At 36.6% G+C, this 25,855-nt stretch overlaps 2 protein-coding genes and 1 pseudogene across 2 annotated transcripts; all 3 read right to left on the reverse strand.

Annotated features, from left to right (window-relative positions):
* Positions 1-389: 389 nt before the first annotated feature.
* Positions 390-2,127, reverse strand: LOC141844033 (GDSL esterase/lipase At5g37690-like). The gene is made up of 6 exons (XM_074732021.1): positions 1,872-2,127; positions 1,661-1,788; positions 1,454-1,580; positions 1,230-1,342; positions 863-1,112; positions 390-779 (listed from the first exon to the last, which is right to left on the reverse strand). The coding sequence occupies exons 1-6, from the start codon at positions 2,116-2,118 to the stop codon at positions 550-552; spliced, it is 1,095 nt and encodes a 364-aa protein (XP_074588122.1). The 5' UTR covers positions 2,119-2,127; the 3' UTR covers positions 390-549.
* A 721-nt stretch (positions 2,128-2,848) lies between these two features.
* LOC141844254 (uncharacterized) lies at positions 2,849-13,867 on the reverse strand. The gene is made up of 2 exons (XM_074732289.1): positions 13,363-13,867; positions 2,849-3,158 (listed from the first exon to the last, which is right to left on the reverse strand). Exons 1-2 carry the CDS (start codon positions 13,765-13,767, stop codon positions 3,003-3,005), a joined length of 561 nt encoding a protein of 186 aa, XP_074588390.1. The 5' UTR covers positions 13,768-13,867; the 3' UTR covers positions 2,849-3,002.
* A 3,931-nt stretch (positions 13,868-17,798) lies between these two features.
* LOC141844034 (syntaxin-71-like) lies at positions 17,799-19,656 on the reverse strand (annotated as a pseudogene).
* Positions 19,657-25,855: the final 6,199 nt, after the last annotated feature.

Here is a 25,855-nt window from a genome sequence, read left to right on the forward strand (position 1 = left end):
GCCTAGTAATCGACTGATAGCCACGTTGATTGTTGCATGTTATACGTTACTTTAGTGGTTTAGCTAATTAGATTGGCGGTAAATGTGTGCAGCTGTACCTCCAGCTCGGAAGGCATCATTGGGCACGGTTCCTTGAATTCTTAAAAAGTCAATTTGTTTTTAGTTGATGAATCAATATAGTCCTAATGTTTTGATAAAGTAAACTAGGGTTACTCAAGTAACCTTGTGCTTTATATTGCATATGCTGGTTTACAATATTGTCATGCCTTATACTGGTATCAAGAAAATGCCAGAGTCGAGCAACGAATTTGAGAGTGCTAATGCACTATGCACGTCTTCACCATCACCTGATGCCAATCATTCAAATGATCTAGCTGACTCATATGGACTAATAGCATTCAAAAATAGTAGTTTGTTCGATTGGTTAGGTTTCCTGATAAGTCGCAGGATGAGACAGTATCATTGCCTAAATGGAGTACACTACAGAGTGTAAAATTTTGTATATCAAAGTGATTCCTGTCCATGAGAACTTTTAATGTTCCATAACCATCAACGGGGGGAGGGAGACAGAGCGGTGTTCCGAAGTGCAGGATGAACTTGTCCGACGTCTGGATCATCAAAGATTTGATTAGCAATCACAGCATTTGCAGCATCTGTTGGGTGATAAGCATCCCAAAACACATAATCTTTTCGATTGTTGCAGAGTCTGGAATTGGGTAAGCAAAGCCCACCAATAGTTGAGTCCACATTGCAACATGAAGTGTGAGAAATCTTAAACCCTACACATCAGAAAACCAAGTGATGAGAGTATCAGCTGTATCATACTGCACATAAATTAAGGTAGATTTAAAGCTTGTTCTACCATAAACTTGTGGGTTGTTAATGAGATCCAAGACTATGTTGTAACAGTCTGCAAAAGCCATCTGAACAGCAGGAAGATTGGAGTTGAGCTCGGCAATTAGATTCTTCACCCTCGAATTGAATCGCCTCACATAGTCATTCACGTAGCCCAAGCATCCACCATCCTTTGTCTTCACCCGCTGAGATGGAATGCAACCCATTGGTGAAAGCCCATGGAAGACTACCTTCCTTGCTCCAAGCTTGTGCAGCCTCTTTAATCAATAATTAGAGATCAAAAAGACTCCAGATTCGTTAGTTCAAATGCAATGTACACTATAAGAAGTTATTTCCAACTCACTTTGGTCTACTGCTTTAAATCAAATGCATACCATTAGTTGGCTTTCTAATGTATTAATCAAGAGATCTTCGAACTCAGTGATAGTATACTTTTTCGCATCGTCTAAGTCAGATTGCAAGAAGTTGTTAATGTAATCGTTGCTTCCTGAGATATTTCACATACCAATCATGTCGTCTTTAGAAATAATATTGTGGACAAATTATGCACTGTACAGTTCATAAAACTGGAAGAAATAAGTGAAGCCATGTGTATTACCAAGGCCAACGAGAAAGAGTGCCTCGATGCATAGTTTTTCAGAAGCCTTTTTCCCGATTTTAAGAGTTATCACATCCTTGGTCTTCTGAAAATAGCTAATCTGGTCGTCAAAAGATAGTTTCTGAACCTGCAATGTTAAGCATACAAGTTTATGGCAATAGGCATGCATTGAGGAAGCAGAATTAAACTATGAGACAGGAAAATTACAAAGTAAGCTCCAGTTTCATTCAGTATTCCTGCTCCTCCAGAAGCATAGTTGACTCCACCAAGGACTGCATCATCATTCATGGACATGGACATAAATGGTGGAGGAGATGGGACTCCCAGCTTAGCAGCTGCACTCTCCAACACAACACAACCAAATAGCTTACTGATTACTGCTATAAATGATGCAAGCTAAGTCAATTTGCTAACTCACCTATGATGTCTCCTATTGTTCTTCCATTGGTGAATCTTCCTGTTGGAAGACCATTGTAATAATCAATCCCGTACCAGGGAAAGTCCGATCTAGCAAGGGAGTATGGAAAATGGTTGTTGTTGCCAGCATCCGAGAGTGAATCGCCAAACACAAAGATGACAGGTTTAGGGACGGCAGCTGGAGCGATGGTTGGGATTTGAGCCAAGAGAAGAAGAGAAATGGCGAGTGAAACAAAAAGAGCTGCCATGTTCTCAGAAGCTTTGAGGAATGTGATGGTACTGAAGCTTGCAATGGTGTTGGAGATTTATACTGAGGTGGTGGATAGTGGCATGCATTGGGGAGTCATGGCCATGTCTCTAAGTTTGGGTTTCTTCCTCAGCTCGCTCATCCATTGCCTTGGTGAAGAGGTTTGAGCATGTAGCATTCCATACGCAAGAGATGGAGGTAGAAATGGGAGAGATTAACCACGTTGGAGATTTGTGTGGGGTAGGTGAGTTGGTTGTGGATTTCAGAAGAATAGTTTGTTGCTTTACTTGGTGTGTTAGAATTTAGCAACAAAGAAATTGAGGCTCGATCAGCAAAAGTAGCAAATTGAGGAGCTTGAAGAAGAGTTAGGCAAGAAACTGCTTTGCGGCTTCTGCCACTAAATCTATAGGATTGCCATATATTTCTTCACCAAACCTAAAAGCAAAAGGGAGGCAGCTCGTTAAAGATTTAATTCTATATTATCCACAGAATCAGAAAGTAGAAAAAACAAATATGGCTCGACTCTTCAATTACTGTAAAATAGTGCCTTCTATTGATGTCAGTAAAAAGAGGAAAACCACTGATTTTCCTTCTAGAGCGTAATACTAAAACACAGAATGTATTCAAGCTCATCTTCCGGAAACAAGGGAAGGATGGACCTGCTATTACGGCTAAAGTCAATCTAGATGAGAACTGAAACTTGACCTCGATCGATGCCTTTAGTGAAGATATAATCTCGAGAAGAAAACAAAGTTGCATTGCATGCTGGAAAAAAAAACAAGTAAAAATAGTAATTTTACATGATTGTTGCTGCATACACTGATGACAACAGAATTTCATGCATCTACATTAACTTGCAACCACTAGTCGATGACAATGTGGCAATCAACGGTCTATTGGTTCTACTGCAGTCCGGAAAAGAAGAATGTAGACCTTATCGATGGAGAAATACAGGAAACCTCCCAAAGAATGAGTGACATATGAACCAAAGCTTTTGCCAACGATGCAATGCCATGCTGGACCATAAGTTGTGTCAAAATCCTGCAAATAGAAAGCCATACATGGTTAGGGGGCGTGCTTCAGCAGTGAGTTTAATCTTCTCAAACTCTATATCTACAAAATCCAAAGGCACCTGTGAAATACAGTAGTAGAAAATAGCTAATGCTGACGACAAAAGAAGAAAATACCATGTCTTCAATGAAGCCATCAGCAAATCAAGCAATCGAAATTCGACCCCAGTTGCTGTCTTTACTTCCGATAGCAAAAGAGATCAGTAAGAATAAACACACTTCTTGTTAAAACAAACATTTGTAAATGTACCCTTCGTTTTGAAGAACAAAAATAGGATAAACATTAATTGAGAAAATGAACATGTTCTTCGTCAACAATTAACAAAAAGGGTTTCCATCACTACACTATCTTAGACCTTGGAAACATTGGTTGGTTGGTCTAGAACCATATTAACTTCCACTGGTCCAGTTCTTATTTAAAGATCACAACTTTAAGCAAACGCTGTAGTTCATTCCTGAGATGCTGCTGCATGTCATGGCAGATATTCAGAAACTACCTTTGGTCATTGATCAGGCATACAGAGGAGAAATCTTTGTTAGTAATCAAGTGCATTCTTTGACAGATCAGCAGGCTAACAATTAAACCAATAGCATATTGTTGGGTGAGTCCTATATAGGCACCACTAGCTCTATATTGAGTAGGGGGATGGTAATGGTGCAGATAGATTTTTCAATTCTCTCTCTCCTATGTAGGAAGCAGGGAGGGGTAATGGAAGAGAAATTCCTCATCCCCACCCCACCATGCTTCTCAGATGGGGCAATTCAGGGCAACGAAATTGTAAATAGAACTAAACATTCGGAAGGGTTTGGATTGGGACAAGTTGATCAGGGCAAAAACAACATGCAGGTAAATTTCTTGTCTCATCCCTATCCTGTTTACTTTACAGAGCAGAGCTGCTTCAATTGGATCAAGTTAAGGTAGGTGTAACAAGAGCAGAACAAATTATGCATCTCTAATGCTGACTTGAGATGGTATCAATCTATTTCTGCCATCATTCACAGATTCAGTAGTGGGTCATGAGAGAGAGAAGGGAAAAATTGTCTGTGTTGCAGCTATTGCTCCAATAATTTAGCGTGGTGGTTAATTTCATTGTTATCAGAACCAAATCAGAAATCAAACAAGTGGTCTAACTAGTGGGTCAATTGGTCAGATCAGTATAGAAGGCAACTCGGACAACCTAACTAAGAATAAAAAATTAACTAATAACTAAATTTTAGCACCTAAAAATTAAATATTAATAAAAATTAAGAATGATTACACCAGTCACAATTTCCTATAGTTTGCATAGAAGAGGAATAAAAATTTCAAAACAAAAAAATTCAAAACTTATTAACTCTTATTTTAAAGATCTAACTGAATCTAACACACTATAGGCATGGGTCCCACCACCAGATTATACCTAAATTAGCATCCCAAGAAAAGTGGCATAGCAGAAAGCTTTTGCAAGTGCAAGAACTAATGCATTATGCTACTCTGCCTCCAGACCCATAGATGATATAGAAGAGATATACAACAAAAATGGGGAAAACAAGGGTATTTATCTTAAGGTAATTTGAGAAGTGTGTTGGTGTAGAGAGCACCAGAATTGAACTTAAGTTTTGATATTGACAAAGATTTAAGATTAACTTGTCTTGTGAACTAACGAGTTATGTTAAGTGTGCAAAATTTGATAGGAAAACCCTAGTAGATCAAGTGGAATAAATACTAGGCAACAAAATCTTGACAGATCAAGGAGACTTGACACCGAGCAAGAAGTTCAGATGGGACCTGACATTTGGTAGGTAGACTTGGTGGATCAACGAGGACCAGACATAATCAAGAAATCTAGGTGGGTCAAGGGATTTAACGTCAAGCAGAAGAAATCCAAATAGGTCACTTAGACCTGATGTTTGACATAATGTAAGCCAAGGTAAGTTCTTAGGACAAGTGAAAGTTCTTTTTAGAGAGAAATCTAACTAGGTAAATTCCTGAAATAGAGAGATCCTGCTTAGGACAAGTGATGACAAGTTCTTTTTATGACAATAAACTTGTGTCAATCCAGTCAAAAATCAAACAAGTGGTCTAACTAGTGGGTCAATTGGTCAGATCACGTATATAAGCCAACTCAGTCAACCTAACTAAAAATAAAAAATTAACTAATAACTAATTTTAGCACCTAAAAATTAAAAATTAATAAAAAATTAAGAATGATTACACCCGTCACAATTTCATATAGTTTGCATAGAAGAGGAATAAAAATTTCAAAATAAAAAATTCAATACATATTAACTCTTATTTTAAAGATCTGGAATCTAACAATAACATCCCCAGATTATACCAAAATTTGGAAAGTGACATCGCAAAAAGCTTTTGCAAGTGCAAGAACTAATGCATTATGCTACTCTAACCCATAGATGATATAGAAGAGATAGATAACAAAAATGGGGAAAACAAAGGTATTTGTAATAGTATCTTAAGGTAATTTGAAAAGAGTGTTGGTACAGGGAGCCCTAGAATCGAACTTAAATTTTGATATTGATATAGATTTAAAATTAACTTGTCTTGTGAACTAACGAGTTAAGTGTGTAAAACTTAACAAGAAAGCCCTAGTAGATCAAGTGGACCAGATACTAAGCAACAAAGTCTTAATAGATCAAAGAGACTTGACACTAGGCAAGAAGTTCAGATGGGTTGGCTAGACCTGACATCTAGTAAGGAAGACTCGATAGATCAACGAGGACCAGACATAATCAAGAAATCTTGGTAAGTCAAGGGATCTAACGCCAAACATAAAAAGTCCAAACATGTCAGTTAGACCTGATGTTTGACATAAGATAAGCAAGGTAAGTTCTTGAAATATAGAAGTCCTTGTAGAACTGGTGCGTGCTAGAGGGAGGGAGGCTGAATAGCGCTCGTCGTTCATTCATTCTTCTTACTAACACAGAGAACTTACAACGATATTAAATAATAAGGCACAAAATTCGCAGATTTAATTGGTTCCTAACCCCACAAGATTAGTACATCTAAGACTTATGTACGGGAGGCGCTCGTCTTACTAGTGGTCTCCTCCGAAAAGAAATCCGTCTTACAGTCCAAGAATATAAAAATGAAAGTACAAGACAATAAGACTTAAAAGAAAACAAACTCCTGTATAGCCAATTTGGAAGTTTTGAGCGCAACGCACTCCTCCTAGAACTTCTCCGATTGCATAAATAGGGCGTTGGTCGTGTTCGACAACATCGCAGGATGAAGAGTAATGAAAATTATGGTTGTATCTTGATGCTAGGCGAAGAGGCCTTATAATGACATTTTTGGACGCTCGGATCCTTTTTCAGGCACCCGGATCCCTTTTCGAGCGTCCCGAACCAATCCGATCCGGTTCTGTCAGTCTTTATCAGGGCCAATTCCACATGATCCTAGCGCCTGGATCATATAGGGGCGCCTGGACCGTCCGAGCGTCTGGATCTATCCTAGTCCACGTGCCTAGACCTTACTAGGCCACTTGGAGTGTTCCGGGCGCTCAGATCCAATAGGGGCACCCGGAACCAATCAACCAAGTTTGACCTGAGTTAACTTCCAAGTTTAGTTCGGTTGTTTCTGTTTGCTTCTCTTATGCTTTCTTTCATTCTTTTAATTGTTGTACAATTCTTATATTTGTACTTAATTTTTGAATTCTTTTTAAAGTTTCTCCACCTCCAAAACTTTTCTGAAAAGGAGAGATAATAAATATCATATTTTTTATTACTGTGAGTTTAAATCTCTGATTAAGTCTTGCATGCTCTATTTGATTAAATTACTACTTAAGTCTTGCATATTTTATCTAATCAAGTTTTGCATGCTTACATCATCGTACATGTAATTGATGTTCAAAGTTTACGTGATCAATTTTGTGCTAAGTTACTTTCAGTTTATTTCCGCTGTGCTACTCTGTCTGCTTTAACTTTTCTAGTTAAGTTTCATTAATCAACTTGTAAAATTTATAACGTTATTCACCCCTCCCCCCCCCCCCCCCCCTCTAGCATCGAGTTCGATCCTACACAAAGTGTTCTTTGTGATCGTAAAGTATATCTAAAGCTTAAAAGAAAATTCTACGACCATTTGACCTGCTATGTTATATGGAACTAAATATTAGACCATAAGTCGATCACTTGAGCAGAAGACAAGAGTTTCAAAGATGAAGATGTTAAGATGGATGTGCAAATATACGAGGATAAATAGAATAAGAAATAAGATCAATGAAAACGTCAATATTCCACCTATTGATGCCCCTATTGAGGAAAAACTCCAAGAAATTCGTTTAAGATGATACGAGCATGTACTCACACGATCAAAAAATACTTCAATTAAACGATATGAAACTATGATAAATATGCATATTAAACTAAGAAGAGGAAGATCAAAGAAGACTTGATTAAGAACAATAAAATAAGATAAAATTTATTTTAATATAGATGATAATATTATAGAGGATAGAGTTCGATGGTACAACATGATCTATATAGCTCCATCAAATAGGATAAAACTTGGTTGTTATTGTTGTTATTATATAAAGCCTTAATACATTCAACAGTCCCTTCAAAAACCCTACCAAGGAAAATGAAAACCAAGGTGGTTTGATGTGCATCAAGAAGTTTCATTTCCATGATACAAGCAATAGGCATCTCCTGTTAACTAGACGGTTGCCATTAAATCTCATATTAACTAGACAACTACTTGGTCACCCTTACCACCAAGTAGATAATGTAACAAAAACAACCTAATGGCCAGAAGTACCTTGCAGTCATAGGAATTTCAGGCATCTATCATTAGAACTAATGAACTATGCTTTTGAACGTTTAGTTATAAAATCTTGAACAATCTTATTTAGTCCACGAGTTTGAAGTTTTGAACAAAACCAACTTGCCTACTTGGCAACCATTAATAAGTCATATTTCCACAAACAAAGACCAACTACAACATTGAAGCTTTTGAGGACCACTACTTCTATTAAATGCATATCCAAATCAGCATTTGTTGTGCTTCCCTGTCACGACAGTGGTGCAAGAATTACTCTTAACAATTATGAAGACATCACACAATTTAAACCAAAGATAGAGTACATTAATTATGTTGACTTAGCTTGTGGATTAACTTATTTTATTATGTATTGAGTATTTAATTAAGAGAAATGTAAGAAACTTTTATTTTAGAAAAATGGTTAGAATAATTATTTTATTCTCCTATTATAATATTACTTGATAAAAAATAATTAATTTTATTGTGAAATTCATTAGAAGTTTTAATAATTTGAACAATTAATTTCCATAAAAAACCAAAAATAATAATCAATAATGATTAAAACACTAATTCAACTATTTAATATGAAAAACTTTATCCAAGAAATTTGGATTTTAAAATTTGGAATAAACCACATATTCAACATATCAATTATGGAAATGTAAACGTATTTTTAAATATACAATTACTATCTCTCACAATATTAGGAATCAACTTACAAATGTGTACAACTACATTGCGAATAAGACTTCATAAGAAAGCAAATCATAGTCTATATAAATTATTTAAAAGCCTTGGCTCGGTCCACATATGCAGCTACCACAAAACTTTTAACATGTTTGTCAAAACCGTGATACTCAAACCCTTTCTTCATTAATTCCACGCTACTCCATTGATCAAATGCCCTAAGCCTTGGCTCATATCCAAGAGTGCTTGTAGCAAGTTCTAGATTACATCTAGTCAACTTTAACCACTCTTGCTTCATTCAGGGTTGAAAACCTTGTAATCATATGGTAGATTGAAACAATAACCTTTAAGTTGCTTAGAGTTGGCCTCCTAAGATTATACTATAAGTCAATAGTGAATCCATCAACCTTAATTGTACAAACCTGATACATAGCTCCTCTTTGACTGTAAGATACGCGAAGTTTTGGGATTAATTACAAATAATTTAAATTTAAGGGGGAATTAATCCATGTTTAAATTAACTATTATCCCTAATTAAGTATGGTTGGATTAATCAATTAAGACCTAAGTTATTAATGGGTTTGGGTTGTAAATTGGGTTTACTATTAAAGCCCAATTAAACCAGCCCAATCAGCCCATTAGTGAGCCAATAAGCCCAATTACTCAGCTATTTATTATTTAGGTTAACAAGGATTAAGGGGAAAAAAATCTCGCCGCTTGCATATACCAACATCGCGCACCGCCCCCTCTCTTCCACCTCCCAAACCCTAGATCAGAAGCCGACGATAACAAGGTCGTGTAACCAGTAACAAAGCAAATCAGGGAGGAAGAAGAGGCATGAGAAAGAGGAGAAGATGTTGGAGCTACAGTTGGTGCAAGGAAGTCTCTTGAAGAAGGTGCTAGAAGCCATCAAGGAGCTGATTACCGATGCCAACTTCGACTGCTCCACCACTGGCTTCTCCCTCTAGGCCATGGACTCCAACCACGTCACCCTCGTCACTCTCTTACTCCGCTCCGAGGGCTTCGAGCACTACCACTGTGACCACAACCTTTCTATGGGGATGAACCTCGACAACGTCTCTAAGATGCTCCACTACGCCGGCTCCAACGACATAAAAGGTTGTGGTCACAGCGGTAGTGCTTGAACACTTTTAAACAAGTACTTTTAAATTTCATAGTTTGTATTTTATATTTTGTTAGTATACTTCAATCTTTCTAACTGACTCAAGTTGAAATGTAATTGAGCCATTACCTACCCAACACAACTATTTCCAAACCCAACACAACTCGACCTAACTTTGAGTTAAGTTGTCTCGAGGCTAGGCACAACCTATTCAAAGATCCAGGCATTCTTACCACTTGAAGGCCTCATCTCTTTCCTTTTCTACTTATATTCCCTCTTAACCCATCTACTTCCTTAGAACACCTTTCTCATTTTCCCCCATGTATTGTTTCAACGCTCTTTGTTAATCTCATACTTTCCTCTCTACTCTTTTATTACTTCAACATCTTAAATATTTCTTCCTTCTCCTTTGTTAACTCCAAAAGCATCTTCAATATTGTTCTTGCCATAAACTTCAATTATGAGTTCAAGTCTTCTTATCGACCACCACTAAATCTAGGAATTTTCAATCACATGGACTAAAGGAAAAACTTACTCATCAACATAGGAGAAAGTCGAGGCTCAACTCCCCTTACCTATCTAAAACCTTAAACTTCTTTTCATAGTGAATAACCTCTTCTCCCATGTACTTCTTGACTTCATGCCAAGCACCCTCTTATAAATGACGTCAAGTTTTTATAGTTGAAATTATACGAGATATAAGAAGGGGAACCTTGGCACAATAGTAAAGTTGTTGTTGTGTGACCTAGAGGTCACAGTCGAGTCACAAAAACAGCCTCTTGCAAATGCAGAGTAAGGTTGCGTATAATAGATCTTTCCCGGGATCCCGTATTGGCAGGAGCTTTGTGCACCAGACTACCTTTTTTTTTAATTTTACGAGATGTAAGTTTTCTAGTTGAAATAATTAGCTTAAAATTCAGTTTGGGAAATTCTCTATAGTAGGCCAAGATGAGAGGATTTTTGGGATAGAGGTTATTGGTTTAACTCAACCACTTACTGTTTGGTCAAGGTCGGTGGAGATTAACCGAACAGCTTGAATTTGGATTAGGTGAATTTAGGTTGAAAGATGAGCATCCCACCTGTGGTATATATCGAATTGCCATTGGCAATCAATGTTAATATGGAGTTTAACTGGGAAGTTGAGTAAAGTAGTTTTTAACGCTAAATGGATTGCTATGAATTCAAATTTAGCAAGTTGGCAAAGTTGGGGTTAGAGAAGTTCAAGGTGGTGAAAAGCATGGCACTTGGAGCTTTATTGAGTATTGTAGCTATTCTTCAATGCAATCTAAGAAAAGACCCACCCTAGATCCCTTTTTACAAAGATTAAATTGTGGAAGACCACCAATAGTTATTGATTGAGAATAATCCCCATATGGTATCAAAGTAAGAGATTAGGTTTGGATCCTATCTATGTCAAATTTTAAAAAAAAATCATAACTCTGAGTCATGATGAGACTCAAGGGGTGTGTTGAAGTTAAGAGGCTCCACACCCATTGGTCACATATAGACAAGTGTGTTGGTCTATATATAAATTGCTCTTTTTTTCTAATATAGCTCAAACTTTGAGGCAATCTCTAGAGTCATCAAGAGAACACTTGTGAAGACTCTATAGTATCCCATAGTTTTTTTTTTCCACAAGGAAGAGGTATTAATTCACAAATGTGATTAGAAAGTGCATTTATTTCATCAATTATAGCGGTCAAACCAAGATCTAAGAGAGCCTCTAAGACATTGTAGAAACAAATTGTGAGATTAAGATCAACAAGAAGATAAAGTATTTGGGTGATGATGAAGCATAGGAAAAAACAAGAGATAGGATCAAAATAAAGCAATTTTGAGTACCTTTATGAAAAGCAATGGGAAGATCCAAATCAAAAGGGGATCTAGAATAATAGCAAGTGATTGGAGTACAATAGAGTCTAGTAGAGGTCTAGGAGATCTTCATGATAACATTTTTAGTTGTATACCTAAAAAGTAGAAAATTTGATCTAGAGGCATACATAAGTTTATAAGGCTCGTAAAAAATCATAATAAAGTTATAGTCATTAGATCTGACATCTCATTAACTATTAGTGTGTTTAGTCAATTAGCTGTTAGAGAGTCTATGTCATGATCATAGGAAAGCCAACACTTGTATTAGAGAGCTCCATGAAAAGCTCTTTTGTTCTGTGATCAAGATTATCTCTAGATCGTAGGCTTGAGCAAGCTCTCCCATAGTTACACATTATACATCTAGTTAATGTATTCTCTTGGGAAGTAACTTTATATCTTGAAAGAGTAAGAAGCAAATAGTTGTAGCAATATCGAGCACAAAGGCAGAGTATAGTCATGAGCTTATTAATATGCGAACTTACTAGGAATTACTCCTATAAAGTCAATGAAGTTTAACTGCGATAATAAAGTTGTTATGCACATTATAAATCATATAAAGATGGATTGTCACTCATCAAAGAGAATGCAATCTAATGTGATTGCTGCTTTCTTTGTCATCAATTAACACATTTGTGACTAAATCATTAAGAGGGCATACATTTCAAGTTGGGTTTTCACAATACAATCGAATCAACTTGAGGAGTGTCCCCATATGTACGTATGTAAGATATGAAGATGTATTAATTCCCATACTCTTATCAATAATCTCTATATAAGGTAGCAATCTAAAGTCATTAATTGAGAATAATACCTACATAAAGAAAGAGTACCACTATCTTTGTATTTTATAAGGGTATCATAGCTTTTTCTTTGCTCTCCAAAAAATAATAATTGTGACACTCAACATAAAAGGCAGAATATAGTGCAACATCAACATGCGTGTGTCATGCTATTTGATTAAAAAGGCTGTTCAACAATTTAAATTAACACAAGAAAGAAAGATATATGTTGACAATAAATTTGCTATTGTACTTGCAAGGCACCTAGTGTTTCTTAAAAGAAGTTGGCACATCAACTTACACTATCATTTCATTTGAGAACATGTGAAGAAAAAGATGTTATGCTAGTATACATTAAGGCAGAAGAAGATCAAGTAGATAATACATTCGCCAAGCCACTTAAATTTGATCTCTTAGTTAAGCTCACAATAATTCTTGGAACGAAGGCTGAACAATGATTAAGTTTGGGAGGAGGGGAGGGTGTTGCTGTCGAGTAAACTTAATGAACAAAAATTGATATTTTCTTTTGTCCTTCACCTAATCAATTTCTACTAAAATTCTCCACCATTTAAGGGACTAGAAGTAGAGAAAACAATATGGAACTGTACTTTGAAAGTGGATATGAATTTGGTATCTCTAACCCCTATAAATAACTGAGGTTTGTTTTATTCTTCAAAGTGTTTGTATCTCTGCTGGTTTGTCCAAAAAACAACATATGCATCCTATATTAATAATTTCCTTTCGGAATTTTTTTTCATAAAGGTAAGCTAAAGTCCAAAATCTTCAGTTGCGAAATTAAACAGGTCTTAATTAAGCGTAGTTCAGTCATTTTCATACCAAAGTTGTACCTTTAATATATTGACGTATATTCTAGAAATCCATGTGTAGTTGTCACAAAGAGATCAGGAGAAAGCAAATTTAATGCGAATAAAAAGTAAGCAGAGGGTAAAAATCATGCCTTCTTCAGCACGAAGGCAAGCTGCTTGCTCTCGAGCTTGGCCATGGAGGCAAGCGTCTCGCGGGCGCACCGGAACGCTCGGTTCTGCAACGCGATGGGCATGTCGGCGGCCCTAACTTTAACGTTAGGGTGTTGTTGCTGCTGCTTCTCTCCAGGTGGTGGATTCCCGTCGCCTTCCCGGACAGCCTTCTTCTTCTCCTCCCGCGGCTCATCCCCCTCATCTTCCTTCTCTCTATGCTGCTCCCGCTTGACTGGCTTAGCTGCGGACTCAACAACTTCCTTCTCAACCTGATCGGCGTCCGCCATGATCCTAGTACGCTGGATGAGAGAGCTGAGGTACTGGCTGCGTCGCTCCAGCTCCTCGGACGCCCCGTCCCTCGTCGCCTTCTTTGCCGCGCCTCTCATGGCCTTCCTCTTCAAAGCAACCGCAACCGTGACGGATGGTTCCGGGAGAGCAGAGAGAGCACAGCGCTCGTACGCGACGTTGAAGGAGGTTGCCGGGGCTGGTGGGGCCCCCTACCCTACTCCTCGGTCCTATGGTTGCAAAATCTGGGGCATAGAGAAAGTGACAGCGTGCCGCTATGAATTTTACTGGACTCATTGCATCCTTCATTCTTGTACACCACCGGCCGAGTTAAACCGGCCGGTTGGAGAGAAAAAAAAACTGCACGGCTTCGGATTCTCATACGGATAGACGTAACAGTTCGGTGAACTTGGATGCGGATTGAGATCGAATTAGTGAATCGCGGGGAAAGAGTCATCATATCTAAGGTTGTCAAAATCGCGAGTCAACTTGGCGAGTTGACGAGTTTACGAACTATTATTTCAATTCCGTGTTGAATCAGCTTAAAATCGGACCCCCCTTGTAAACTCGTAAACTCGCGAGTCAAATCGGTAAACTCGCGAATCAACTCGGTCAAACTCGGTAAACTCGATAAACAAAGGAAATCTTTGTTTGATGTTTACTTTTATCAAATTTGGACAATGAAAACTTATTTGGTGTATCTATTGGACTATTTTTGTATGAAATTTTAAATTTGTCATTTTGGAACTTGATGTTGAAACATAAATTTTGAAAATTTCATATCTTTTCATGTTAAATTTTCATGTTTAATCTTTTTTTATATGTGAAAATATGTTGTTGATAACTATGTTTATGCTTTTTTATTAGATATGTGAAATAGTGATTGTTCTTACGAAGTTATGATCAAATATATATTATTTGACATTTTATAACTCTTTTTTGGATTATCTGTAAACTCGTACGAGTTTACGATACGAATTTACGATACGAATTTGTGCACCCTAACCGAGTTCGACACTGGAATCGCGAATTTGACAATCTTGATCATATCAAACATTTTTACTTCAAAAAATCTCCAAATATATGTTGTCGTTTTTTAATTAGTTTGATGTATCCAACCAACAACCAGTTGCCGCAATAAATAAATGTGCCGAATATTATGGGCAAAAAAAAAAAAAAGTAGCATCGGACGGTGCTGCTTTGAAAGTATCGTTTGGTAATTTCCGCCGTCCCTCTTACTGCCAATGTACCCTTCGGGTGATTAGATTGAGAAGGTAGGGACCATCTTTTGTCACGAATGGTAGATTTGGTAAATAGTTAGACGGAAGCGGTGACGGGATGGATCTGCGGATCAATGCAGGTAAAATCCAAGGCACCCGCTGACACAGGAGCGGGGGCGGCCAAGTGTCGGTAGAGAAACAGTAATATTTGTTTATTTTATTTTATTTTATTAAATTGTATGGGTAGATTTTCATATTTTATTTCATGTTATATCTCTCGTTCTTGTTTGTATACTCACCCCAATCAAAGAAATATCTAGACTACTTTTGCTTGTTCCTTACCGTTCTTTTGGGAGGAGGTGAGGGGAAAAAAGAGAAGAATAAAGAAGGAGAAAGAGAATCTTAACTTTTGTTTGGTATAGAGTGAGTTAAGGAGAGAAAGGGAAGAAAAGGATAAATTTTCTCTTTACATACTCATGAATCGATAAAATTCCTTACATCCCGATTTGAAGTGTAAGGAAGGAGAAGAAAAATTTTAAAAATATTTATTTTGATTTTACTCTTATATTAAAATATTAATTATTAAAATAATTCATCTATTAGATTTTTGTACCATCACTCCTCATCACATAATGTAGCCGTCATACAATTTTATCGCTCGCACTCTTCGACGTCGACCTTTGTCGTAAATTTTTCTCAAGATAAAATTTAAGAGAATAGAGACAGGTAATTATAATCTTTTTCTCCTCCTTCTCCTTCTATTTAATGTAAAACTTATTACTTGATGATTTTAAATATTTGTTAGTTTTAGATTTTTACATCAGTAAATTCTTATAAAAATATATATAAAGATGTTGATTTATCCTTAGTCATATCAAAATGTATAAATTCTGTATTTCATATATTTATTATATATTTACTCATTATTTTTTTAAATTTTTTTATTTATTTAAGTCATAAATATTAATTTTTATTGATCTCATGAGTTATATATATTTTTTTCACATATAAATTTATTTTAAAAATAAGGATATTTTTATATTTTTATATATTTAACCTTCATTCCCTTTCCTTTCCTCCTAAATAAGGTAATACATGTTATATTAATGAACCTTCCTTTCTCTCAAACAAAAAGAATATAAATATTTTTCTTCCCCTCCCTTCCTCTCCCTTTCCCTTCTGTTAATAAGTTTTCTCTTACCCTATTTAAACAGACCATTAGTTTCCAATGCCATTGGACCTATTTTCCCACTCCAAACTTTTGTTCATAAAAAAAAACTTTTAAAACTCTATTATCCTTGTCATTCTCTTTCATCCCCGCCTAATCAAGTTTCCTTCATCATCGCTTGACCAAAAATCATGCATTATCATCCGGTCAAAGCTCCTGCATCATCGCTTAAGCTTCTCCATCATCGTGTTCTTCTATTATTTTCCCTCAGCACTCCCCAGTAGCCTTAAAAGTCTAATGTTGTCCTAACATGATTTTCAAACTCAAAATTTTTCGTCGTGAAAAATTGTAACCCTATTCCCTCCTACCAAAGTGCCTGCATTGTCGGTCAGACTAACCTACTGCATGACGCCCTCTCTGTTGTGAGAATCAAAATCCTATTCTCCCTCCGACCAAACTCCTCTTGATAAAATTTTTTTCTAGTTCGTGACTTTTCCTTCAGCTCTCTTTTTGGTTCGCGATTTCATCCGACTACAAAATCAGTTTCTCCACAATGTTGGAGCTTCAAGGTTCTAACTTACAATCATCTCCAAAGATGATATTTTTATATTATATGTTATTTATTTTTCACCATCCGTGTTCATTATTGGTCATATCTCTTGTATTTTTGTCATTGTCTCATTGTTCTAGAGACTAAACTTAGTTTTATCAAAACTGTTTGATTGTATTTTATTAAGTTTGATTGTACTATTCTAGTGTAGGACATTCAAGAAAATGCATCTTTTGGATTAAAGATGCCATTATCAAATTTGAAGAAAAAGTTACACGGGATGAGTGGATTATTTCATTTTATAAGATTTTTCTAGAACTTCCATTAAAAAAAAAGGTCCATTCAAGAATATATCTATATAAAATACACACTACTAGAAAACTAGACTTTTGAGACACAATAAAATCTGTCTTAAATTATAAATTTGCTATCTCAAAATGTTTTTGAGACGGTGATGAGACGGTAATGTAGCCGCCCCCAATACAAGCGTCTCAAAAAAATATTGAGACAATTGCACTGTCTCAAATGCGATTTAAGACGGTGATGAGATAGTTGTTAAATTGTCTCAAAAGTATTTAAGACAGTTATTTTTTGTCTCAAATGTTATGTTTTATCCTGTGAAAAAACTAGAGACACCAGATTGAGATGGTAATATGTCGTCTCAAATAAAAGTGAAAACAGTAAATTACTGTCCCTAATGTTTTCATTTGTTAAATACAGCATTTGTGACGAAAATTAATAAATATTTACTATACAAATTAATCTAGATCAGAATTATTGAATTGTCATTTCAAAATAAAAGGTTTCATGTCAACATTTATCCAATAATAGAAATGTGTACATATCCATCATTAATTTGATAAGAAAAAAACTACTATCCAAAGTTATACAAGAGAAAGCCTAAAGAACAATTCTTCATGATCTAGAGATAACTTCTATGATCCTTCTTCATCAGAATCCTGAACATTACAAAAAAAATTCTTTTTAGAGATAAAGATGTTTTATAATCTATAAGAATATAAAGAATTTATTTACTCAAACATAATTGATTCAACATGATACATATATGTAGATTAACAACAAAATCTTACATGACTAAACATATAAAATTGAGGCCCAAATAGAAATAGTCAATTTAACACTCAAGACTACATACTAGTATATCTTGTATGAACATAAGACTACAGACTAGAATATCTTGTATGAACATAAGCCAAGGTTTCTATCCTTATCACATGTACAGTGAGGCCGAGAAAAATCGAATAAAGCAGAGATAGTGTGCACACTTAAGACATATTGCATGAATACAAACTGGAAAACGGAAGGTGCCATTTTCACTTCTTCAACACACTGGCAAAGTTTAAAAGAAAATCAATAAGCAACTGATAATTGTGCAACTAACTTATAGGATTGTTTAGTAGTTTCAAGTGCAGATGATTTGCAACACTTTGTGGTGCACTACCTTCTAAAATGCTTTCTTCAATCAAGAAGTTTCTATGTGAATTGGGAATTTGAAACAACCGCACATGATACTCTCAATTGATTTTGTTATTGTGAAAGTTAATTCAGGGAGTGAAACTTACTTGTACATGTAAGCTGCAATTCCAAGAATAATGCATAACAAAATGATGTCGATGCAAAAGTTGCGACTGGATCTTAGCTGAGAAAGATACCCAGATAACTTATTAGAGCTGAATGGTGACATGTGCCTCCAATAGATCTTATATAAAGTTATAAATATACCTGATTAACAGTCTCCTTGAGTCTGACATTAGTGTTTTTCAGGTCTGAAGTAGCCTTGATCCTGCAAAAATATTCCAAATACAACCATAATGATGTTAATGTTAATATTCTTTTTCCATGTAAGAATTGCTCCGAGGTACAAACACTCATGCCACGAACAAGATAATTGCGAGCCAAACAAAATGGGATGGGATAATCACAACTTAAACAGAAAGAAACAATAGTCCTATCCATGAACTTCACCTGCATTTTGTGCATCTCATACTCTTGCGCAACTTAAACAGAAAGGGCAATATCTGATATTGGTGAAACTTATGAGCAAAAACAAGAACTAGAAAGTCTCTGTTTCATTTTGCGCATCTCATAGTCATACCTAAATTGGTTTAATTCTTCAGTCTGTTGAAAATACTCACTCTCAAATCGTCCATCTGGAATAAATCAAATTCATTTAGCGGAAATCTTGTTATGTGAATGGGAATCATACAAGAAAATAACTTTCAATAAAAAAAAACATGGCCGAATATAATGTGGTATATAGACCATGGCATACTGGTTTGAACCAACACCCCTAAACTAGACTACCTTCTATTGTTTGGATTGCTACGTTGCACCCATCTAGGAAGAAAACTAGATGCAACCAAGATCTTTACCAAACCAGCAATAAGGCCCTAAAAGATGACTCTAAGCACTACCAATAAACAACTAATAGCGGTGCATCCAAAATGAGTAGCGTCAATAACCTGATGTAGAATCAAATCTAATTTCTGTGCGAGAAGCTGATGCTGTCCAGCCACCAGTCGCTTTTGCTCCATTTGTGCTGCCATCTGGAATGGACTGAATTCTGTTTGGCAGTGCAAGTACCAAATCATTACGTGTGGAAAGTTCTTCTTTGGAGAGGCCTTTTACCTGGTCCAAAAACATATTATGAATTAACGACGAAGGGACCAAACCTTCTTTAGGTCCAACCTCTGCAGCTTCGGGACCTCCTCCAACAAACGAGCCTTGGTCCACCGAATCTTCGCATTCAGAGCCACTACCGCTGCCCGATTTTTCTCCTGGGACGCCGTCTCCGCTTTCTACGCTCCGATCGACGACAAAGAATCAATCAAGCAATCAAACCCCAAGCATAGAGAGAAAGGAAGGGAAAGCAGACCTGGAGGGCGGACTCTATGTCTGAGTTGACTGAGGCGTAGAGGCGGGCAAAGGTGTCATCATCGGCGACATTGTCGCCGTTGAGCCTCTTGACGTCGTACTTCTCGTACTTCTTGCAGATCGCGTCAACGTGCGTGAGGATGCCGATGACGCCCATCTTCGATCTAGTTATGCGGTGCGGAAGATGTTGGGATGTATACAAGAATCCTAGCTATCTATGTAAATAAACATTCTGAAATGAGAATTACTTTTGGTCAATATTTGCATTTAGTTTTTATGCAAGTGTCCATTTAATCTATATTGTAGATAAACATGGTGTGTGGATTCACACACAGAAGACCATGTTATCAGTTCCTTATAGATTATAAACAGTGTTCACAACCAAGATGGATTGGACAAACCATTGGACTGGTTGTAGTGTAATTTGATCTTAGTCTGTCTTGACTATAGAATTACACTAGTACACTCAGTGTGTATTGAGCAGGACCATCTGAGGATTGTTCGATTTATACTAACTATATAATCGAACTAAACCTCTGTTACTATGGATGTACATGCTCTTAATCCCAATATAATAACAAACACATGTACTTAGTATGTACTTCTTTGATTCATCAAAGGGTGAGATTTAGAGCGATAGATCAAAAGGCCCGATGAGTTGGGAAGTAGTATTATGTACATGGTGTGTTGTTAATTATAGAAAGAATCTGAATCCTAAATATAGGTTGATGATGTCCCCTTGAGGAGCTCATAAGGATTATCATGTAAACCCTGCATGTGAACTTTGTCCGCATGATAATAAGGTTGAGTGGTACTACTCTTGGATTAGAAGTTAATTAAATTCGAGTTGTCAGTAACTCATTTAATTAACGGACATACGATATCTTAAACACAGGGAGATTAATGTACTTATAGTAAGAAGGAGCCCATATTATAATATGGGATTGGTGCGGTAGTGCAATAATAACTCTCTAGTGGAATAAGTTATTATTGATGGACTTAAGCTGTGTGTTCAGGAGGAACATGGGAAGCTTAAGCCCATCGGGAGATCAAAATCAATTCCTCCTCTAGGTCCCTACTGTAGCCTCTGGAAATCCTCGAATCCACCTAAGAGAATTCTGGAAGAGTTTCGGATAAAAATTCTGTTAAGAATTTTTCTGGAAGAAAAATTCTATTAAGAATTTTTTCTGGAGAAAAAAAAATTCTGTTAGAAATTTCTGTTAAGAATTTCCATTACGAAATTCTATTAAAGAATTCTATTTCTTCCGCAGACAAAATTTGTTAAAAATTTTGTTAAGAAATTTTATCAAAAAATAAAGTTTCTTAATTAAGAAATTTTGTTAAGAAATTAATGAAATTTTATTAAGAGATTTTATTAAGAGAAAGATAAAATTTAAACAAGGAAATTTATTAAGAAACTAACAAAATCTTATTAAGAGATTTATTTCTAAATAAATCTAGATAAGATAAGTTTATTAGATTTTTTCTAATAAAATCTTATTAAGAGATTTATTTCTAAATAAATCTAGATAAGATAAGGTTGTTAGATTTTTTTCTAATAAAATCTTATCAAGAGATTTATTTCTAAATAAATCTAGATAAGATAAGTTTATTAGATTGTTTCTAATAAATTCTTCTTAAAGATTTTATTAGATTTTTTCTAACTAAATCTGGATAAGAAAATTTATTAGAATCTTTCTAAATTTTCTAAGATGGCTAAGCTATAAAAGAGGGGATTGGGGAGAGGCAAAAACATATGTTGAGTTCTCTCCTTGGACACCTAGGGCCGGCGGCATCTAAAGCTCTTCTCCCTTTTAGTTTTTCCGCCGCCTCCTCCCTTTTTCCCTCTTCCTCCTTTTCGGTTTTCTTCCAGCCCCTTCCTCTTCTCTTTGTGGTTCGGTTCCCCTTCCTAGGGCCGGCGCACAAGCCTCTAAGCTTGCTAAGGTCGGCGGTCAAGAAGGGAGGTAGAAGAAGAGAAGGAAGGAAGGGAAGAAAAGAAGGGAGCTTCTTCTTGCAAGCCATCGGATTGAAGAGACTTGGTGGAATCATCTCGAAGGATCGTTGTCCACACAACGTTCGAGAAGAGGAGAGGATATACAGCAGAAGATCAAGGGGTCATCCACCTCCTTCAAAGACAACCCGAAGAAGAGGTACAATTTATGTTTCCGCTTTAATAAATTGTTCTTCTTATCTCGGATCCTGTAAACCAAACACAAGAGTCCAATGATCTAAATGCGTCGATCAAACTTTGTTTGATCGACTATGAGGGCAACTTAAATCCATTTCCGGAAAAATTTTTATTCTGCAAGAATTTATCGGAATGGATTTTCTAGTGTTTCCCATCACATTTTATAAATGTAAGTAACAACGATTTTAAATTTTTATTAATTTATAAATACTAATTTATATTTGTCTAAATACTTATGTACGTGTGTGGTTTTGTTTTTTTTTTTGACACAATCAAGATAATTTGAAATAAATATTTTTTTACCGTCTTATTTGAATGTCTTATATAATTATATCTTTAACCGTCTTTATTAGGTGTCTTATTTAGTTGAATTTGAGATAAAATTTTAAATACTGTCTTAAATTTAATGTCTCAATGTAAAATTTTAAGACACCTATAATTACTGTCTTAATTACATAGTATTTGAGATGAATTTTATCACTGTCTTAAAATTTTTGTCTTAAAAGCCTAGTTTTCTAGTAATGATACATTCAACTTATAAACATTTATCATTTTGTGACATTCCTTAGTATATCATAAATATCACAACTTAGAGAATTATTAGTCAACATATTTGGAAATTGAGATTTCAAAGTGATGATATTTAAATTCTTTAATATGGTTGTATCCTTCACAATGAAAGATATAGTATTGTTGCTTTTAATCCCAAATAGAGACACACATGTCTACGAAATAATTTCTTTCAAAAATAGGTAGTAGTATTCGACTATTGAATTATGACATGAGCTTAATTTTTTTTGAGCATATCCCTATTCAACAACTAAGCAACTAAGCAGTATCGTAGCATCGAGAACAAGTAAGTGGTGATCTACTTATTCTCATATAAATAAAATAATGACTAAGTTACAATGAGTCTCGCCTCCCAGATAATCATTATGCTTATTTCAACTATTATTAAAATAATGGCAAACTCTCGAACCCTAATTTCGACAACAATTTATGATGATCGAAACGATTTTCGACCACCGAAATTGCTCCGATAATAGCTTCAAAAACCATGTTCCCTCTTCGACAACACAATACAGAGAGCTCTCTATTTCGGTTGGCAGCACGAAATCAAAGAGAGAAATATCTCTGTTTCTTCGGCAACACAAAGCAGAGCTTGTTTTCTTCCGATCAATTTCTTCACCGTGAGAAACAGAAGGGCGCGGCTTGCTGTCTTCTTCCAGGCATCCGGCGGCGGTAGCAGAGCAAGAAGAGAAGAAGAAGGGAGATCACAGCTCTCAAGCTACGGACGGCAGCCGTTCCAAGGTTTCCACACCCACCAAGCATCCTCACGCGACCTCGCTTCTTCGGCGGACGTCGAGCAGAGGAGATCGGCGTTACGCGAGGAAGAAGAAGAAGAAGGAGGAGGAGGATCGTGACTCATCCAGCTAGGGTTCGAAGCTTGGGGAGAAAGGGAAAACTCATGGCTACACCGCGCACGGTTCTTCTTGTTCCACCTTCGCCGCCGGTAGGGTTTCACGCGCCTTCGGAAGCTGCCGTTTGCTGTGGTTGGGAAGAAAACAGAGGAAGCACGGTGCGCGGGGAGGAGATGAACAAAAGCTCGAGCGGCTGTTCTTACGGCCAGCGCTGGACACGCGATTCTCTACCGTGAGGAGCAGGGAAAGCAGCTCCTGGCTAGCAAAGAGGAGGAGAAGAAGTTGGATTCGGCTCTCAAGCTTCTCACCACTGCCGGAAGGGAAGAACAAGTTTCTCCCATTGCGTGCAAGAAGAAGAAGAACAAAGGTCATGCATCAGCAGGGAGACCTCAAAATCGCGATTGAGGGTTTCTGAGAAAGCTACAGTATTTAAACCAGATGAAATTGGTTAAACCAGCTGATAATGGGTGAACCGGAATGGGTCTGGTTCAAAGTCTTGTAGCAAATCGGATCTATTTCGGTTCGCTCGGTTCATTGACCAAACGTTCTCTGATTTGATCAAAACTAATTTTGTTCAATTCATCTTCGGAAGACGAATCTTCTCATCGCATCCGTTCTGCCAAAATCTCTTCCATCACGAGCCAAACCGAGTTGGTTCAATTCAGTTCAAAATCAAATCATTTGGTTCAGTAACTAAACGATCTCTGATTTAAACGAAATCAGTTTCATTCGTTTCGTCTTCGCAAGATGAGTTCCATCATTTTGTCCATTGTCTGGTCCAACCAGACTTTATTTCTCTTGTTTTGAGAATCTAATTCTCAAACTCGTTTTAAGTCTTTCGAAGAACTTGTAGTACGTGTGACTCAATAGGTTCTCGACTATGTTGGCTGTCCATAATTAACTATTAATTACGAAATGATCATGAGTGGCACCTAGTAGTACATCATGCTCCCCAATTGATTGAAAAATCAACGATTGATTCCAGAACATTTTCTAAACCTTTCAGCAGCTAAACTGAAACGTGTCTCGTTCCTTTCACCGTCTTATACCCGCTTGGTTCAAGACTTGGTCTATGTGTCGTCCCTCACTAGGCTGACTACATCACACCTAGCCCAAGCTGCTTTCTTGTCTCGTGGATTCAAGCTACTTGTACACGTATCCAAGAGTACCATACTTTTGATATGTAATGTTTTGGCCAAAGACTTTTAGTAACAATCCTGACAAGCGGCCGCAAGGTCCTCGATCTGTGGGCTATTCAAACACATTCGGACACTTCATCTTATACCGAATCATCTCGGGTCCACACCTCCTTGGAGATGCTTGCTTAAGATTCCAAAGTATAAACCTCTGTGATCAATGTGACTTGAATACCACAAGTCGAAGGAAACTCACACTTAAGCTGTACTGATATCTTCATTGACATATATATATTGAACCATATGAAGTCTCAAAGCATGTCACTCTAATGAACTGATTACTTTTAACCAGCATCCACGTTTAACTCTCAACATCTAATGTCGACAGTAGTGAGATCAACTGCTTGGCTAACCAAGGAGTTCAAAACGTGCTAGTCTCGACAGAATCGATGACGTTCGTGCTCATCAATTCATCGACTAGGGATAATTCTAATACATTCATAATTACACGTGTAGAGATGCTCACAAGTTGTGATTCAATCACAAATTTTTTGACGCTATGAATCGTATTGTGGACATTCAGTATTTGAGTTTAAGATCCAATCAAACACATATGGAATGTGTACTCAAATAGTGAATTGTTATTTATCCAATAAATAGTGTAACCGTAAGACGATTATCTTAGGACACTCCTCAAATCTAACAACGCGGCCAGCGGCCGCGACCCGCAGCTGTCAGCAGTCGGTCAGCGGCCGCGACTGGCCCCTACAGTGGTCCGGCGACCAAAACAAACCCACAAGGAGGAAGGAGGAAAGGAAGGCTTACCACATGAAGATCCGGCAAGATCCGATCGACAACAGCGAGAAGAAGGCACAGGCGAGAGGAGTTCGGCTCAGGCGAGAAGAAGGGGCAACATCGAGTAAAGAGAAAAAATGCGAAAGGGATTCAGATATAGGGTTTAATGGAAATTTGACGACGAAAACGTTTAGTCGCCGAATTGGTGACGAACAAAGAGTTCCTCGCCAATTCGGCGACGAACAACGCGTTCGTCGTAGATTTTGGCGACGAACAGCGCTGTTCATTGCCAAATTTGAAGATCATATCGCGATTTGATGACCATTTGGCGATGAATAAATTTTTCGTCGTAAATTTACGACAAAGAGGATTTAATATGTGCGACAAATTTGACAACGAATTATTTTTTCATCGTAAATTTGACAACGAATTATTTTTTTACAATGAAATGTGCGACGAATTTAATATGTTACTAAATGTGCAACAAATTATTATTCATCGCAAATTTCATCATAAATTAGCGATGAAAAATAATTTTATCACAAAATCTATTGTAATTTTGCGACGAAAATAATTTGTCACAAAAATTTATCCCTAAAAACTTTTTTTTTTAGTATTTTAAATTAGGTTGATTGCACTTCTTATATCATCTATGCCCATAGACATAGATTTTTATAGTCTAAATATGAGCTATGGGTTTTTGAAATTTACATGATTTAAAGATATTTTGAGAGACGTGAATATCTTTAAGAGTGCAAAAAATTTAATAGTCGGGCTAATGAGTCATGGACAGTTAATTAATGATTATAAATCGAG

The sequence above is a fragment of the Curcuma longa genome, chromosome 13 (assembly GCF_044706935.1).
Source record: "Curcuma longa cultivar G26 ecotype Majalengka, Jawa Barat chromosome 13, ITB_CL_G26_1.1, whole genome shotgun sequence".
NCBI classification, from domain to species: Eukaryota; Viridiplantae; Streptophyta; class Magnoliopsida; order Zingiberales; family Zingiberaceae; genus Curcuma; species Curcuma longa.